This window comes from Protopterus annectens, chromosome 3.part0 (genome assembly GCF_019279795.1).
Source record: "Protopterus annectens isolate FY-2018-M chromosome 3.part0, PAN1.0, whole genome shotgun sequence".
NCBI lineage: Eukaryota > Metazoa > Chordata > Ceratodontiformes > Protopteridae > Protopterus > Protopterus annectens.
In genome coordinates, this window is record NC_056731.1 from 97,302,787 (window position 1) to 97,321,334 (window position 18,548).

The 18,548-nt window shown below is 42.4% G+C and overlaps 1 protein-coding gene across 8 annotated transcripts in view; it reads right to left on the reverse strand.

Annotated features, from left to right (window-relative positions):
* Positions 1–18,548, reverse strand: part of LOC122796266 (phosphofructokinase, platelet) — a 987,903-nt gene that overhangs the window by 249,572 nt on the left and 719,783 nt on the right. For 4 of the 8 annotated variants that reach the window (XM_044064600.1, XM_044064606.1, XM_044064604.1 and 1 more), the window contains one exon: positions 8,577–8,729. In XM_044064600.1, the coding sequence (XP_043920535.1) occupies positions 8,577–8,729 (153 nt within the window). Of the gene's footprint in view, positions 1–8,576; positions 8,730–11,777; positions 11,931–18,548 lie in introns of all 8 variants that reach the window. The other 4 variants (XM_044064605.1, XM_044064603.1, XM_044064601.1 and 1 more) reach the window with 1 other exon arrangement.

The window sequence follows — 18,548 nt, forward strand, 5'->3', positions numbered from 1 at the left end:
GCCACAACTATGGGATCTACGGGGATTCCTTTAGTCCAAAAAACTTTGTCAGCCAGAGCACTCAAAATGTTGTTGGTGCCATTATTAATTGACTCCATACTATCCAGTTCTTTCCAGGCCATCAACACCAGCTCGATGAGCGGGTCAGCCAGGGGGGACCCCCAGGTAGTAGATGGGCTGGCCCTGAAAGCCTCCCACAATAAGGATTCTTCCGGGGAAGGGTTTTGGTAAACCAACTGGCTTTTTGGTGAAGGATTTCAAAGATGTTTCTGAAGGAGACTTTGTCGGTGGTGATTTGGGAGACGCTTTGCCTTGCTCGAAATTGGTATCTTTAGTGACGGATTCCATATGGGAATCCACAGGCCTCCTTTTATGCGGTCTCTTCTAAGGGGCCTCCTCAGGGGATGCTCCGGAGAGGTGTTGGAAGAAGCTTGGGGATCCACTGAGGGGGTGTGGAGGGCTTTCCAGGACTGGCTGTCCATGTGGCAGCTCAAAAGTCTCAGGCACAGTTCCAGTATGAGGCAAGGGATGCTCTGCTGAGGCAAGTGCTGAAGATCTCCCAGGAAAGGAAAGAACTCTCTCCACAACCTCGACTTGAGAAGGACTCTGAACTACCTACAGCTGTCTCACTGGAGCAGGCACCTCCCAGAAATAATGGACCTCCTGCTCCGAGAGGGGACCCAGAGCTGAGCTGTCGGGCCCAGAGAGGAAGAGACAGTTTTGATAGTTTCAGAGTCAAGGTCAACTCCCTGAAACAGACCCAGACGCTATGGCTCCAAGACGCACTTGGAACTGAAGCCGCCGTAGCTGAGCAAGTTGTAGAGAATATCACAACCAAAGAAGAGACCTCTATTGGCTCTGACACCCCCACCCCGGGATCCAATGGAACAGACAACTCCAAAACCAGGGGTCGATATCAGAGAAGGAGCTACTAGTTGGAACTGGAAGAGCCTCACGGATCCAGATGTGGATGGGGCGGACATAAGCCCCATCTGGATCTGTGTCTCTAGACATGGCTTCATGAGCTTACCAACATCTTTAGAGGACAAACTTCATGAAGACACAGACAAAGTAGTAGAAGGGGGGCTGGAGGATCTCCATGGAGAATGGGATGGAGACCTCCTTGTATGCACCACAGCCAAGGGAAGACCCTGGCGTCAACAGTGTAGAAGCCGATGTAGTGGGAGCACCACTCGGCCCAGTAGTGACACAGGATGAACAGGGAGGAGGAGAGGTAGAGGTCAATGAGCTTGGAGCCAAGCGAGTTGGCTCTGAACACAGTCTTCTTCCTGGGCAGTTCCAAGGAAGACCGCACGGGAGATGGTCTCCTGGACTCTCAGGACTCTGGGATTTTTTTGAAGAGGGCTGAGCCCCTGATGTAGAACGTATCCCTGAAGTGGCCGAAGGAGGAAGTAACCCTTTTAAAATGAGTTTACTCTTCCTGTCCACCAGAGCCCAGGGATCCAAATGATGGGGCCCCAAACAGTGCACCCACTCCCTGTGGGTGTCAGATAAGATGATCTTCTGCCCACTGAAAGTGCACTTCTTAAAGCCTAATGGCTTTTGAATGGCCACAGAGAAAGAAAAGAGAAGCAAAGAAAAGGCAGAAGAAAAGATTTATTTTTCTTTTCTTTCTTTTTTTTTTTTTGAACTTAATGGACAGAAGCCTGAAAACTAGATAGAAAAACAAACTTGAAGAACAGAAAGAGACCGGTAGGGAAGAAACTGTAATCAAAAACACTCGCCAAATTCACAGTGAAGCTCAAGCCAAGAAACTCAATGTGAACTCTAAGAGCGGCAAACAAGATCTGAGGTACTGTGGCAGAGCAGGCCATTGTGGGTAGAGAGGAGGAGCTCAAGTCAGGTGTCTCAAGCTAAAAGAAAGAAACTGGTCGCTGGTCGGTTCTGGGTGTTGGAAATATATTCACATAAGTTAATGGAATGAAGTGGACAACATCAGATCATTAATTTCACACAAAAGTGAAACAAAATAGTGGCTACATTGTTGCAGTGCATGCTCTTGCATTCAGTGTCTTTAATATGATCTGTATGCTTGTAAGTGCCTTATACACGGACTTAAAATAGGTCCTTATTTGTAACAATTTGCCATCATACTTTCTCATTCCTCTACAGACACAATATATGTACATATCTGTATCAGTTTACTGAATAATTTGTGATGTTACCATTGTGTACACACTTCTGAGCCTCAGAAAGAACACACTAACCTGTCTGGAGCTAATCAAAAGCTACCCCTGAATATGGTACACTTGTTATACAGTGCTTATCTAGCAAACAGGATTAATCAATACACATTTTCAGAATTAACAAGCATTCATTTTGGGAAAACAAATTGAAATTTACCATTTTTCTGCATTAAAGAATCAAACTGTAATTTCAGTTAGTTGACAGGTTACTGCTCATAGAGATAATGGCTCTTTTTTAGGGAAGAAAAGATGATGGTTACATTGAAAATGGGAAATTTAAACCATGCTAGTGGGGAAACTTGCACTTTACATCAGAGAAGAGTCATGGGAATTTAACATCCACCTTAAGTACCACTAACATTGTAGGTATGACCTCATTTTAGAGCCTCATCACACCAGGCCACGTCATGGTATTCAGCACTGTATTTGATTACAATGGATTAAGAAACAAAAGTCAGAGTGTAAGAGCAGCAGGTAAAGAGGTATAAAAAATGAAGTGATCTGCTCTTTTTTCCTTGAAAAGGTTATGAAGTATATACCACTTTTCTGACACTTTGGAGTTTCAATGGTGGTCAGTGATCTCCCTGGTACCACTGCACATGAGGCAAAAGAGGGTCAAAGAAGGAAAGGTCCTGCTCATCACAGTACAGACAGGGTTTGGCCTGCTGAAGTGACAGTCTGAAGACAAAAAGCCCCTCAAAGTCCCTAAGAGATGGATGAGAAAACCAGGACATCTTAAGCAAGGGAGGCACGGTGCACACGAAGACCTCCCAATAAAGCTATTTATATAAAAAAGAAGGGACGTTAGCAGTAATTTAATTTTGGTCCTCAAAATATAATTCAGTAATTCAACTTATGAATGGGGAGTGTCAAAAAATAGACTCTGACTGTAAAAGACTCAACAGATGCCTGAACACTAGCAAGACCTACTCTATATGCCATTTTATTGCAAATGATCCAAACCATCTAATCACCTGTAACTTTAGGTCACTTTGTGAGTAGTATAAAATAGGACATTCCCAGAGCAATTTATTGTAATCTCTCAGTTAACTGGAACTCGAGCAACCAGAAAAAAAAACAAAGCAATACAGTAGTTTTCATGCACTGCACTTTCCAACCCCCCCCCCCCCCAGCAGAAACATGCCTTACATTTTTAGAGTTTTAAAAAGGAAGATAGGAATAAATTCCCTCTCTCCCTAACCTAAGAACAAGTCAAACTAAACAAATAGTATAGGATAAAGTATTAGCCAGGCCCATTTTCAATAGTAACTCTCAAGCAACCAGAAAAGAAAAGTTTTGTAACGTCTTACCATAACCACAGATGTCCTTCTCTTCCATGTTGCAGTATTCTGCATATAGGTTTATCCCTTCAATCTCGTGTACGTATGGCCAGTATTCAAAAGATTTCAGTCCTTCTGTGGTGCTTCAGTTGTCAGGCAAGACAGCGGAATCATGGGCCATAAAGGTGACGTCGGCACGCACCAGCCCTCAGAAGAGTAGCCCCATTCGGAGCCATTGCTGTAAGGGAAATGCTATACCACTGCCATCCAGAAATGGAAGAAATGTAGCAGATGAGAGGGGAAGGAATATTGCATCATGGAAGAGAAGGACATCTCTGGTTATGGTAAGACTTTACACAACTTTTCTATGTGCTTCTATTCCCATGTTGCAGTATTCTGCATATGGGTGAGTGCCAAAGCTCACTGAGGTTGGGGTGGTGGTCTAGATACAGATTCCAGGAATCCATGCAGGATAGCCCTGGCAAAACCTGCCCCAGACCTGGAGATGAAGTCAAGCTTATTGTGTTTGGTGAAGGTGTGGACTGATGTCCATGAAGCAGCTTCCAGAATTGAAGGGGTATCCAAACCCTTGAAGAAAACTTCTGAAGATGCCACTGTTCTAGCGGAATGAGCTTTTACTGCCCTTTGTAGGGTCTTGCCATGAAACTGGTAGCAAAAGGCTATGGCTTTTGATATCCAAGAAACAGTCTATTTGGTAACTGCCTTACCTAGGGCCCTGGGATGAAATGATACAAAATAGCTGGTCTGTCTGATAGACTTGGTGTTGTACAGGTAAAATCTGATCGGTCTATGCACCTCCAAGGAGTGCAGCACTCTCTCACTATCTCTCTGTGGGTTAGGGAAGAAAACAGGTAGTTGGATGGCCTGATTTAGGGACCTGTCATTGACTACTTTTGGCATGAAAGACGGATTTGTCCTAATGAGAACCCTGTCTTTGTGGAAAACTAAAAATGGAGGTGTAGCCATAAGGGCTTGGAGTTCGGATACTCTCCTGGCTGAGGTAAGAGCCACCAGCAGGATGGTTTTCCAGATGCAGTGCTTTAAGGAGGTCTTATTAGCTGACTCAAAGGGAGGTAGTGTAAGCTACTCTAACACATAGTTGAGGTTTCAGGGAGGGAGAATGGGTCTCCTAGGAGGCCTAAGGTGCAGAACCCCTTTGAGGAAAAGTTTGCAAGGTAGTCGTGAAGCAAGAACGGGGGGGTCTAGAGGTAAACAAGCAGAAACAGCAGACAGATGGGCTTTAATGGATTGACTGCAGTAGCTCACACAAACAGGACAGCACTAGAGGAGGCTCGCTGAGAAGCAGATCCAGCTGTTTTTCTGTGACACCAAATAGTGAATCGTTTCCACTTGGAGAGATATGATTTCCTTGTATTTGGTTTCCTGGCCTCCTGCAGGACTTAGAGCACGTCCTCATTATAAAGGTGTCTAAATGGGATCAGAATCCTATCAGCCACAAAGTTAGGTGGAGCATCTGCCACTGTGGATGGATTACTTATCCCTTGTTTTGTGTGAGGAGGTCCACTCTGGAGGTAACTTATGGTGATTGCCCTTGGACAGATGAAGTAAGGGGAACCAGTGCTGTCCGGGCCAGTAGGGAGTCACCAACAAGATTTTGGGTTGTCCTGCTGTATTTTCAGCAGGGTTTTCTGAATGAGACGGAAGGGGGGGATGTATATAGACATTTCCCCTTCAAAGAGATTGAGAAGGCATCTGTTGCCAGTGTCCGAGGTTCTGGTGTCCTGGTGCAAAACCCAGGAAGTTGCCTGTTGAGGGGGGAGGAGGCAAACAGGTCTATTTGAGGTATACCCCACTTCTGGACCAGATCCAAGAAGACCTCTCTGTGCAGCATCCATTCGTGGTTGTTTGTGCTGGTAATGCTCAACAAATCTGCCTGGTTGTTGTGGAGGGAGGGGATTGTAGGTCGCTCACAGGGATATTCACTGTGAGGTAGCCAACTCCCAAACCAAGAGAGCTAGCCTGCAAAGCAGGTAGGACTTGGTCTCCCCCTTGCTTGTTGATATACCACAGTACGGTTGTGCTGTCTGTGTATATCAGAAAAGTCCCCTGTCAAAGGATGGGTTGGAAAGCCTGTAGGGGTAAACAGGATTGCCCTCATTTCTCTGGCACTGATGTGTTCTGATATTAGGTGAACCGGCCACAAGCCTTGTATCTGTCTTAGTACTAGAGTAGCTCCCCAGCACAGGTCCGAGGCATCTGTATGTATGGCCTGGGCGGCCTCTGGTGGTTGTAGTGGGAATCCTGGGTTTCTTTGTACCTGGTTCTACCACCAAAGTATCTCCTTTTTTAATCAGGGTAGAAGTGGTACAGCATGTTCCAAGGGCTGGTTGTGTTGTTTCTAGATTGAGTGAAGGTACCACTGCAGCTTCTTCATGTGGAGCCTTGCTAAAAGTAGCATGGGTATCGTGACTGCCACAGTCAACTGGGTCAATTGGAGCACCTGGAGGAAATGATCTGACAGGAAGCTCACCCAGGGAGCTCACCTTTGTGAGTGTCAGGTAAGCCTCCATGAGGTCTGTCTTCCTGAGTTACCTGGAGGTGAGATTTTGGCAGATTTATCTGGAATCCCAGGGACTGCAATATGGAGATCACCAGGTGGAGGTAATCTTGTATTATTTGTTGGCTGGGGGCCTGGATGAGCATGTCGTCCAGGTAGGGGAATATCTCTATCCCTTTGTTCAGACGTAGGCTACCACTGGAGCCAAATATTTGGTAAAGACTGTGGGAGCGGTGGAAAAACCAAAAGGCAAGGGCGAAAATTACCAATGGGAGGAGCCTACCAAGAATCTTAAGTATTTCCTGTGGGAGGGGTTGATAGGGATGTGGAGGTAGGGATCTTTTATGTCCAAAGTAGCCATGAATCCCTGAGGAGTAATCAGGGGAAAAAGGATGGGCTGGGTAAGCATTTTGAATGTGGAGCCTGAGGTAGGAAAGGTCTAGGATGGGTCTCCATGGTCCGTCTTTTTTGGGAACCAGGAAGAGCCTTGAATATAAACCTTTTCCTTTTGCAGAGGAGGGAACCGACTGTATAGTGCCCTGGTCTAGTAATGTCTGCAGCACTGGTTGTAAGAGAGGAAGTTGCTGTGAAGGGGGCAGGGGTTGCTCTTCCATATGGGAGGAGAAAGCAAAGTCATGTAGTAGCCATCTTTGAGGATAGACAGGATCCATTTGTCTTTGGTGATCTGGGTCCACAGGGGGAGACAAGAGAGGCGAGCAGACAGGGGCACGGTGGAGGGAGGAGGTTGAGGCAAAGGTGGCAGGTAGTCAGACGCTACCTGCCCTGTCCTGAAAAGAAGTCCCCTGGCTAGAGGTATAAGGTGCTCTAGGAAAAGGAGGTTGTTTCCTGGTTTGTTTTCGGGGTCTGACACTGGGGTTAGGCTGGGATTGTTTCCTGATAAACTGTGTTTTGGAAGGATAGTTCCGGTGGAACTTAGGAATTGGTGAGACCAGGAGATGTTTGAGGTCCTGCATCTCTTTGCCTTTTTGTTGCAGTGAATTGAGTTCTGCTACTTTAGATCCAAAAAGTGCAGCATTATCCAGGGGTGCATCCATGAGCTTGGCCCTAAAATCATCAGGAAGGGGTTGTAGGTGCAGCCAGGAACATCTGCGTAGGACGGATCCTAATGCTGCTGACCTAGAAGAGGATTCAGCAGCATCATAGTTGCACCTAACGGAGTGTCTGGTGACTTGAGATGCAAGAGCCAGAAGACAGGACTGTTTTGGCAGGGGAATCTGGAATATCTGCCAAATGTATGGTGGCAGACTGTAGAAGAGATAGGTTATACTTAGCCATGTGGGTCTGGTAGTTAGTGGCTTTAAAGGCCAATGTAACAGAGGTATAAATCTTTTCCCCTAATCTCTCCATGGTCTTGCTGTCCTTGTCAGCAGAGAGAATAGTAGTTGTTGGTAATAATTTGGTGGCTTTGTCAGTGGCCATAGAGATGGTGGTTGGGTCAAGCTGAGGGGGCACTTTATCAGGTGCTTAGCAATGTCAGGTACTTGTACAGCCTATCTGGTTTGCGTGGAGCAGGAGGCTGGGAGTCAGGAATAGTGGATGCCGAAGAAAGGGCATCTAGGAAGGCTGGAAGGGTGGGTGGAACAGCAGATGGGCTAGGTGTTTCCATTTGGATGAGGTTGTAATACCTCTTCTGTACCTCAGACATTGAGGAATCCCATTTGAAATGTCCCCTCATCCTGCTAATGGTCTCACTGAAGGTTAAATCTTCCACTGGGGAATCAGGGTCCAGGGACTCTTCCTCAGGGGATCCGTATCACAAAGGAGAAGAAAGTTGAGAATTGTAGGAGAGAGATTCTTAAGAATCTGAAAGGACCTCCTCATCCGTAGGAGGTTGGTCTGTATGCATAGGCCTGGGGCTTAGAAGAGGAGGAGGGGTACGGATGGAAGAAGGAGTAGGCCTCAGTGTCATAATGGCACTAAAGAGGCTCTGACTGAAGGCCTGCCAGTCAGGCATGCTTTCGGAAGAGGGAGCAACATGTTCTCTGACTGGTCCATGCAGACATCACTTTTATGGCCAACGTTTCCTCCATCTTGCCTGAAGTCTGATGCACCACAGAGGGACTGAAAGCTTTTGAATACGGGCCATACTTATGAGAGACTGAAGGGATAAACCCATATGCAGAATACTGCAACATGGGAATAGAAGGACATCTACGGTTATCCGGCATCTTTCAATCCCCATGGGTGCCAGTTAACCAAGACTTTACTGTAATAAAGTTTAAAGGACTGTTTTTGTTTGATCATTTTGCTGTATTCCTTCACCAAAACTCCACCTTTGCAGTAATAGTAACTACAGCATACAGATGACTACGCAAGCATGCACTACATAATAAACATGCACAAACCAATGATCTGCTGTTTGCACAGATATAAAAGCAAAACATTTTTTTAAAAACGTGAGCTTTCAGGCAAATCTTGCATAAGCAATGCCGTGTTCATACAGTGAGAGACAGCAAACAATAATATGACTAAAAGCAAAGACATTTTGTTTTAAACAAAAATAAAAGCAAATATAGTTATCTGTCTTACCTCCACAATTGCATTGAGGGCCGTGTCAGTACCAATGCTGAAATCAGTACCTGGCACATTGTTACTTATGGTAGAAGGCAGAATACACATAGGGATGCAAAACTCCTCATAGTAGGCACGTGCCTCATTTAACTGAAGTAGTGATTCAAAAGCCTGTAGCAGTAGTACAAAACACATTAGGGAAATGCTGCTTCCAAGACTTTGTTTTTCAGTGATATATACTCTGCTAGTGGCTCCGTGGCTGTGCTGAGAGGTTTGGCTTCCCAATGGCAAATACAAAAAAATACAGCAGATGTAATGGTCGATATACCATCTTTCTAAAATGCAGACATGTGTAAAGGGAGGCACACTACTGTACAACTGTGCAGAGAGGGCTCACAATGGCAAAACCCTCCACCGAAAGAAGCATGAAAGCAAGAGTAGCAGGCACCATAAGAACCCCAAAGCAAGTGCAGTAAAACAAAATGAGATAGTGTAATGGAAATCACAGCAGGACTTGTTAATCAGCACAAGCAAAGGTTAAGTAGAAACTACAGCATGTGTTAAAAAATGGACACTGTTAAGAACTAACTACAGCATCAGTTAGTCAAGAAAGAATTAAGCAACAGTTTAACAAGACAGTGTCAGCTGCTATTTAAGTGAAACAAAATTAGGCTAAGGATAACTGCTCTTCTGATGTGAAGATACTTTTTTTTTTTTTTATTTGTTAAGATTAGATTTAGGGCATTCCTTTTTGTCAGACTGAGCTAATTCTGTCACTGCCTTCACTTGAACCAAATGTCTTATGATAACGAAGTTTCTGCTGCTTAAAGCACTTCGTGCAAAGATAGTTTTTCATTTTAGTCCATGCAAGGTGTATCAAGAGCTGTCTGAAGATATAGTCCTCCTTTCCTGTGTTCTTTTAATATTTAATATCCACCCACAGTTGCTACCCAAAAGAAGAAAGGAACAAAAAGGGTGTAGCACCCCTCAGTTAGTATACAGTACTTACCTTCACTTGTAAATAGCTGCATTTCTACATTCCAGCACAAATCACTCAGTCTATGACATGGAGAACTAGTATTTGTTAATGCCATTATTTGTAACCTCAGTGATGCCATTTCATCATGGAGTGCAACATTGCTGCTGTTTATCAGTGTGCAGAATTCAGATACTACGATGGGATCCATTCAGTTTAAAAAATGTTATGAACCACAATGTGATAGCACTTTCTGGATGCAGTACTCCACAGAAAAATACATCACAAGATTCTGAAACATCAGAATTCTATCTACAGTGAATTTCAACATTGCTGTTCTACATTAAGAAATGTTATTTATTTTATTTTACATCTGTTGACCGGGCTACTCCAACTGGATATCTGTCCATTTTCAGTGGAGGCCCGGGGAGAAAAGCTCCAACACAGATAATAATAAACATAAATGTAACATAAGAACAATCTATTTGTAACACTAGAAAGCAATTTTAAACATCTGGTAGAGTACCTTTTAAGACTAGAAAGAATTAATACCTAGGCTTAGAGATCAAGTAATTAACATCAAATAAAAAGATGGAAAGACAATATACATAAGCTAGGAACATGAATATAGAGTAACGAACTTGCAGATTAAGTCCCAACTCTATAGTAGTGTACTTAAGAGTGAGATTATGTTAATACAAATGATAAAGACACATTCCTACTTGTAGAAAGCTAAGTGACCAGGTTAATACTCTGAAATGGTTCTTGAGAAAAGACTAAGCAAATACAGACTTAGTTAGCTTACTGCTCATATTCTGTAAGGTTAATGCAAGGTAGTCATAGTGCAGCAGTAGTGAGACCAGTGAAGATGAGAATGGCAGGAACGTGATTGTTAGTCTGGGTTGGTGCATGGGCAAAGCCAGTGAGCCTCGAGGTATGTTTTAAGTTGCATTTTGAAAAGTGGTGTGGAAGGGAGAGATGTTAGCTCACTAGGAAACAGGTTTCAGGTTTTCCCCACAATTTTGAAGAATAGAGTATCCCCAGCCTTATTGCTGGATTTCAGTGTGGATACTAGTTTACTTGATGGGGGAAGGGTTGTAAGATTTTTGTAGGGGGTGATGAGGTAGACAGTATTGGAGTACTGCTAGGATGATAAAGGGTTATGGGCGATAATAAGTTGGTGAAAGAGAAGCTGATTATGCAGTTCCAGCCATCCTAGCTGTTTGAGATTATGACAATGGAGGGTTCTAAATGGGGAACCAGTGGCAAATCTGGCAATGTTATTAAAAGAGGTAACAAGTTTGTTAAGGTTGTTTTTAGATAGGTTGGTATAAATGGGAGAGGCGTAGAGGTAAGATGGGTATGGGCAATAGTAGTTCTAGCTGTAGGAGTAAGAAATCCCCCTGCAACATCTAGCAGCTAATCAACAGCCAACAGGCACTTACAGAGCAGAACCTTTATATAAAAGTAAGGCATGCATACATCTATATCAAAAGACCTGAACTCCTAAGATACAACAAAACAATTGTGTGAGCCTGTAGCAGATGGTCAAGAAAACACATCTGGAGTGTTCAAAAGAAACTGCAGTGCCTACATCTAGGGACACAACTACAGCTACTATACAGATGTGTGTAGCTTTTAACAAACTACTATAAGGGATCTGCACAGATTGCACAAAAACTTAACCAGTCTTCTTTGAAACAGTGAGAAGGACAGCGGCTGCCTCCTAGAGCAGGTCCCTGCCTTGGTGAGTACAATCCAGAAAACACCAGCAGTAGTAATCAGTGTCTTCTAAGACCTCGCCATACACTAAAAGCAGAAATAAATACCTTAAAAATACTACATGTGCACTGAATATTTAATTATACGAATGTCTGCATTATATAGATCACATGGTGAATATAGTTAACTTCATTTTACACTGCATACAAAAAATTGTGTAAGCAATATACAGATATACATACATGTGATAATGTGAAAGTAAAACTGAGCTTTATTTTTTATGTCCTAATTACCACATACCTCATACAGAAAACAGTAATCTATTATGTGCATGAAATGACATCACAAGAGGAACACAAATGCAAGGCAAACACAACTGAATTAATCTTACCTGTTGAAATCTGTTTTGACAGAAAAACAGCAGAGTTTTGTGCTGTTATATATAAAGTACAGCATTTGCTTCAGTAACTAGAGATACAGGGAATAAGTGTTAGTAAAAGCAGAAGTGTGCACAGACTTACATCAGTAATAGTGTTCAGAGCGGTATCTGCACCAATGCTGAAATCTGAACCCGGTACATTGTTGGAGACAGTGGCTGGAACCATAACCATGGGGACACAGAACTCGTCATATTTCTCACGGGCAGCAGACAGTTCCGAGAGTCCCAGGTATGCCTGCAGGGCACAGCCAGATCAGTGTGAAACAAAAACACATGGTAATAAAGTTAATATTAATAACTAGGAGAAGGGCCAAAGGGGAGCCAGTTTTACCACATTAACAATGTCACAGCAGAGACACAAAAGAACCACTAAGCATTTGACAATGTAAAACAGCAATAAAATACTGAAAAGCATGTACAGAAACTAACATCAGTGACAGTTGGCATGTATTAAGAGTTCACGCAGTCAGCAGCAACCATAATAAACTCTAGATTTAATTTTCCATGACTGTGTACAAAATATACATCCATGAACAAAGCATGACTCTCTATAGCTTATTCTCAAAAATGCAGTTAGCCCAGTAAACAAAGATGTTACATTTTCTATTGTGAAATAAAGAGAAACAAAACATGTTAAAGCATTAATCATATTTAGATAAGTAAAATCATACAGTAACACTTTGCTGCAATCCCATAGTTAAGTCTATTTACAAGTATTACTCAGGTCTTAATGTATTTTCTGTAACTAGACTTTGCTGAGTCTCCTTTCATCACCTAGTCAAACCACTGCTCATTTCTCTCATGCCACAAACAATGCTTGGTAGTTCTGATCTAGTATGGTATGTTAAATGCAAGTTGGAGATATTTAGTTATGAAAGATGAAAACGTTTCCCCCAAAATCTTGAAATACATGTGAACTCACTACTCGGTTACTGAGAAATAATAGATATGCACTATATCTACAAGAAGGATCTCTGCAGAGGGGAAATGCTTGGACTTCATCTTCTGTTAATCCAGTTTTTAGGGGGTGGCGGGAGGGTTAAACACTAGGCAAGGACAGTGTGCTAATGCCATGCATTTCCAGTTCTATTGTCATACGCTAAGGAAGCACATCTTAAATAAGGACATAACATTAAGAGATTTGTCCAGCTTACAAAAAATGTACTGTGGTTGCTACAGAGAGACAATGTCCAAACACAGAGTGACTGGAGGGATGTATTAAGCACACACTGCAAACAGACTTCTCATAAAGACAGCAAAATGTGGAGTACACATGTTGTACTGGATTATGAAAATCCTCTGTGGCAAGTCAGTATCACACTTCTTTTTTCCGTATCTTGTATGTGTGGTGAGAGTACCAAAAAGAACAAAATCACCTACTGCCAATGTTCACACCACTGGGTGGCTAGTTCTGATTAACAGACATTAAGAATATTAAACGGCACAAATTAAACTATCCTGAGTGGCCACAGTCATACGAAGCTCAAAACACAAGAGCTCAAGTAGTTGAATCCTGAAACACAAAAGCTTCAAAAGAGGCCAAGCTCCTTAAAGTATGGTCCAAGCAATAATGCTTTGTGAATGCGTGAACCAGCGGCTATTTCGTTGTTATAAAATGTATACAATGGACACATTCTTGAAAAAGGCAAATGGAAGCACATACACCTTGACATCTGACTGCAGCATTTCCAATGTATATTAGTCCCCTGGTGGCAAAAGGCAATACATTTAGTAACCAACTTTGAAAGGGACTGCAGAATCATGATTGGCTTTTACTTGCCAATGCTGCAAGAGGGATAAAATAGTCAGTGCACCCTCCTGAAGTCATGCATGATTTCAGATAGGGCCCATGCCGGTGGAACACAAGAGAATATGAAGGACTCACTCCTTTTTCCACTACCCAAGAAAAAAATAAGGATAATATACTGGTTTAAGGACCGTTCTGAAACCACTTTCATAAAGGAAGTGTGAGTTAATCCTAAAGGACACCTAGCCTTATGAAAGGCTGACCAGGGTTTTCTACACATTTGTTTGTGTCTTTCGGCTTTTCCCGGTTAGGGTTCGCCACAGCGAAACTCCGGTCCGCTAATGATTGGCAGTAGATTTTTACATGCTGGCTTGCCAGGCCTAACGCACAACCTTCAACGAAGGAACGCCCATTCACGCATGTCGCTACACAGAAGATGGTCTAACTGAAAATCAAACGGGCAACATCTAACTGTGAGGCGGCAACGCTACCGCAGCACCACCACCGCAGCAGGCAAAGTCTGCCATTCATGGCTTTCAAGTCCCAAGAAAAAGCACACTTCTAAACATAGGCAAAGCTTCAAAAAAAAAAAAACTCCCTTGAGGGAACTGACTGATAATTCAGTGCTGGGCCACTGTTTTACCATCCACAAGGAAACAATGAACCAAAATAACAGAAGTGTGCACTCCATATATGGAATAACTAAAATCCAGGCCAAACAACTGACTGAGATAATATGGATAACCTGTAAACTCTCAAACTTTAGTAGTACAGGGCAATTCTCTACCAACACGGAGAAAGGCTTCCACTTACAGAATATGCCTGATAAGTGGAAGGCCTTACAGCAGCTTTAGTCACCTATGAAGCTTCCGCAAGTAGGAGTGGAGGACATAATGGAAAACCACTGCAAAAGGTAAAGCTAGTTATCTACTCAACCAAAGGAGAACATCCTTACCTTGTATAAAAATATGTTCCCGTACCTGAAGGGAACTAAAAGCCTTAACTTACAGGTGAAACGATGTTTTTTGGTCTTTCTTCTCTAACGTTTTCTATAAAAAAATCAGAAGGAAAGATGCACAGAAATCTCTTTCCTGCTACTGGAGGAAGAAACATCTAGCTCCACCTCTCCATGTGCCCTGCCACAAAGCTTAAGTAGGGAAGTTATTTCTTCCATGTGATGAACACTTTAATGTCTGTGGAGCTCCATTTGGGGGGAATTCCTAATCATACAGGTTTCCCTTAATATCTACATAACCTTTCTGCACTATGGGTGAAAGTGTGTGCTGCTTCCTTATTCATGTCCCACACCACAGACTAGTTATCCAAACACAGCATGGCAAGTTCCACATTCAAATCCCATTCCAGAGGTTGGTCATCAAAAAATGATGCCTCTAGTGTCAGTTTTCATGATGCTTAGTTTTTTTTAGCAAAGGAAAACTTAGGTGATCTCCTTAACTAAAAGTGCAAAAGTTTCAGTTGCAATGGACAACTCTCTAACAATGGTGGGGGAGGGTACTGTGCACCTCACTACAGCCCAGACAGGTGTTTGATACTAACAGACACTAAAAGAGGATGTGACACTTGTGGCCATAGGCACATCCACTGAAAACCTCTCAGCAATAGAAACTGAAATGATTATGGAGTGAGTGCAACTATAAATCCAGAAGAGACTGAATTATCAGACATTTTCACTCTGTTCTGCACCCAGCTTCTTTAAGGCTATGATCTCCTGGGCCCATCTCTGATGTCAGTACTGACTAAAAAGAGAGAGAATGAACAGCTTTGTAATAAGTACAGCGATTTCTGCCTCTCAGTTTTACATTCTGAGGTTTAAGTCTGACTTCTGGTTATTGTCACTGTGGAATGTGCATGTTCTCCCTCATGTCTGCATGGCATTTCTCAGAGTTGTTCATTTTCCTCCCATCTTCCAAAAACATATGGACTGGTTACACTAAACTATCCATAAACTTATGTCACTATGAATCAGATCATGGCTGAAAAACTATGGATCAAGCAACTTATCCATTCAAAAAAGTATAGACAACATATACATACACACACAAGTATACACACTTATTACACATGTATACTTGAAATTACTCCCAGTAAAAAATGTACTTTATGGTTACTACAACAGCCTGCAATCAGGTAAAGTTCAAGTTAAGGACCATTTAAGGGAGTCACTTAATGGGGCTGAGGGGAGTCACTCAGATAACAGAACATCAATTCCTCTCCTGTAAGGCATCTAATACTGCAGCAGCTGGCCTTGTAAATACAAAGTACAGAGAACAGACTTAAGAGCCGCACTGCACACTGAAACAAAAAAAGCCACTTGGTAAATACACTGGGTGCAAAGAAGAGACCGAACAACAACACTTTGGGCTGAAATGAAAGAACTTTCTGTGCAAGCCATATATGCTGAATACTAGAAGACATACATCATGACCATTTGCAAAATCTGGATGCAGTGCACTAGAAGGGGCAAGCCCCTAGCAGAGTCTGTATTACCTAAGAACCTGCGCACAGCAAACAGACTTGCTGAAATCACCAAGGTCTAAAATGGGGTGTAAAAGAAACCTCCTATCCCTTATGATACAAGAAGTTGCAAAAAAAAGAAACTTCTGCCACTCTGTGGAGGAGCAGCAGGTTCTATAACCTCATTATGGAGCACTAGTGGCACCTGTTCTAAGAGCTCTATCGAAAATATCTGCTTCTTTAGCAAGACTTCTCTTAGGGGAAGACCAAATATATATCGAAGCAGTAAACACTTGACTGGATGTTTCAAAAGCACAACTCATTGGTAATGGTAACCAAGATGGGACAAACTCAAAACATCCCATGTGTAGCCCTAATGGATAATAAGGACTGCTGCAGTAGTGCCTACTATATCTGCTGGAGATGATATACCTGATGCTTGAGTGCCCTTCTCATATAAATGCATTTCTTCTTCCTGTGGAACTGATACGGCCAGAAAGAGAAAAGGAAGCATCACAGAAATGTTCCACTGTGGTCAAGGCCAGTTTTGTCTTTTGAGAGCTTTCAACCTGATCCTGCCAAGTCTTCCCAAACAGGATCTTCCTCTGGAAAGAGGGGTGGTCTATTACCAGTTCACCCTTAATTAATTTTAACTCATTCACACCAACCTGTACTACTTAATCAGGTGTCAAATCCCTTTGTGCTGGCATTCTGGACAGCAAATGCCTCAAGATCAGTCAAAGTTGCATGCAAATGTGAGAAGAAATAAAGTAAAATGTTTTTGCCTTACTTGTTTAATTTAAATTATTTTCTCAAATTTAAGACTAGTCTTGAGGGGGTTTTGGCAACCCATTCTAAAGCTAAGTTGAAAATTGTTCTTGAAATATTATCAGGATCAAGATGTAAAATGATCCCCTCAGAAAATTTTCATCACAGGAAGAGAAGATATAATCAGTACACAAAGCAGTCATGCAGACAAAACTGATCAGTCATTCAGACAAAACTGATCAGTCATTGTACTTTGAAGAATACAATATATTCTATCCCAGCAACTGTGCCAAGTTTCTCAAATTCACTAGTTAAAACAAACCAGTTTACCTCCAGGTCTTCTTACAAGAAATAGTTCTTGTAGCTCCTTGCAATAATAAGACCACATGCAGGACTAAAACCTTAACAAACATGCTGTCAAATGGAGAAAGAGAAGGGTGGGTGCAGAAACTTGACTCAAACTATAGGGATCAAGAAATTTTTTCTCCTATCTTTTGCAAGACTTTTGGAATAACAGGAAAGGGTGGAACAGCAGACCTATCCAATCAAAGAAAGCCACAATAAAGTATCCTAAGCTCCTGACCAAAAAGTATTTAACTGTAATAAACTAGAGTTGTGAGCAGGGTCCTTCAGAGAGACCCAAAGATTGATATCACAAAGGCAAGTGCCTCAGGACTGAGTTGCCACTTACCTCTCACTAAATATGCTCAATATGTCTGTCAAATCATTCTATTTGCCTAGAAAATATGCAGCTAATAATCTCAATCAGAGAGTGAGAACCTGCTTCCAGAAAGAATCATCCTGCAAAACTGACGAGTACAAACCCCCATGCCTGTTTAGGTGTGACACTACCAAAATATTATCTGATAATAATTATGAATACTGTCCTCACAGAACTGATGCAGGGCCTTGAATGCTAAAGAAATGTATATGAAGTTTCAAGTGTGATGAGAACCACATTCCTTGCACTGACAGGAGACATCAGATGAGACAACAAAACCCATAACTGAAGTATTCCTCATTCCTGAAGGACTTGCTCATATTCCTCTGAACTATCAATCTGCCAAGGAGTCTGCTGATCAGAGTGAGAAACAGAGACTTGGTTTGATACCCATTACTCCTGTAATACCACTGCAGATTCTTAAAGCCTGAAGTATTACCTCCCTGTACCATAAGAAAGATTGTTGACATACCGCCAAAAAAACTACCCAACTAAAATTTCCTTCTGTATCATCTCCCAGTATTGCTGCCATACTAAGAATACCGTCCCTTCTAGGATCAACCTTCGTGGAATCCAATATTACTCCAGGAGCACTTACTTCAGGCTGGGACAAACAGCGACTTTCTTATTCAAAAACCTCAGAATACAAAAACAGAATCAACTGCTCCTTGATCACCTGAAGGGAAACCAGTGGTGACTGACAAAAGGAAATAATGAGGATATATTGTCTTTAAATATCAGCTTCTGCGGTGGTGCTACTATTAATTACTGTGTTTTGCAGCCTGTGTAACTAGATAGGTAGGGGTTCTAATCAAGCAGCAGTCAACTTGAGTGTGTGTTCATGCAAATATCAGTCTGTAGACAATTTTAGGGATTAGGGCTGAGCCCTCTCTCCTGTTTGGAATAAACTACTCAGATGTCAAGGCAAATATAGATGGCCTTTGGTTGACCAAGTTTGCTGATGACTGCAAGGTGAGGACAATCGCTGATGTCCGAAATGATGTCGATATCCTACAGACTAATGGTGTCAGAGCTATGGCCTCAAGAAGTGCATAACAATACCATTTCAGAAATCAAATACCCTTGCAAATTACAACATTGATAGCACCCCCTAAAAGTGGAGCCAGTGGTGAGAGATCGGG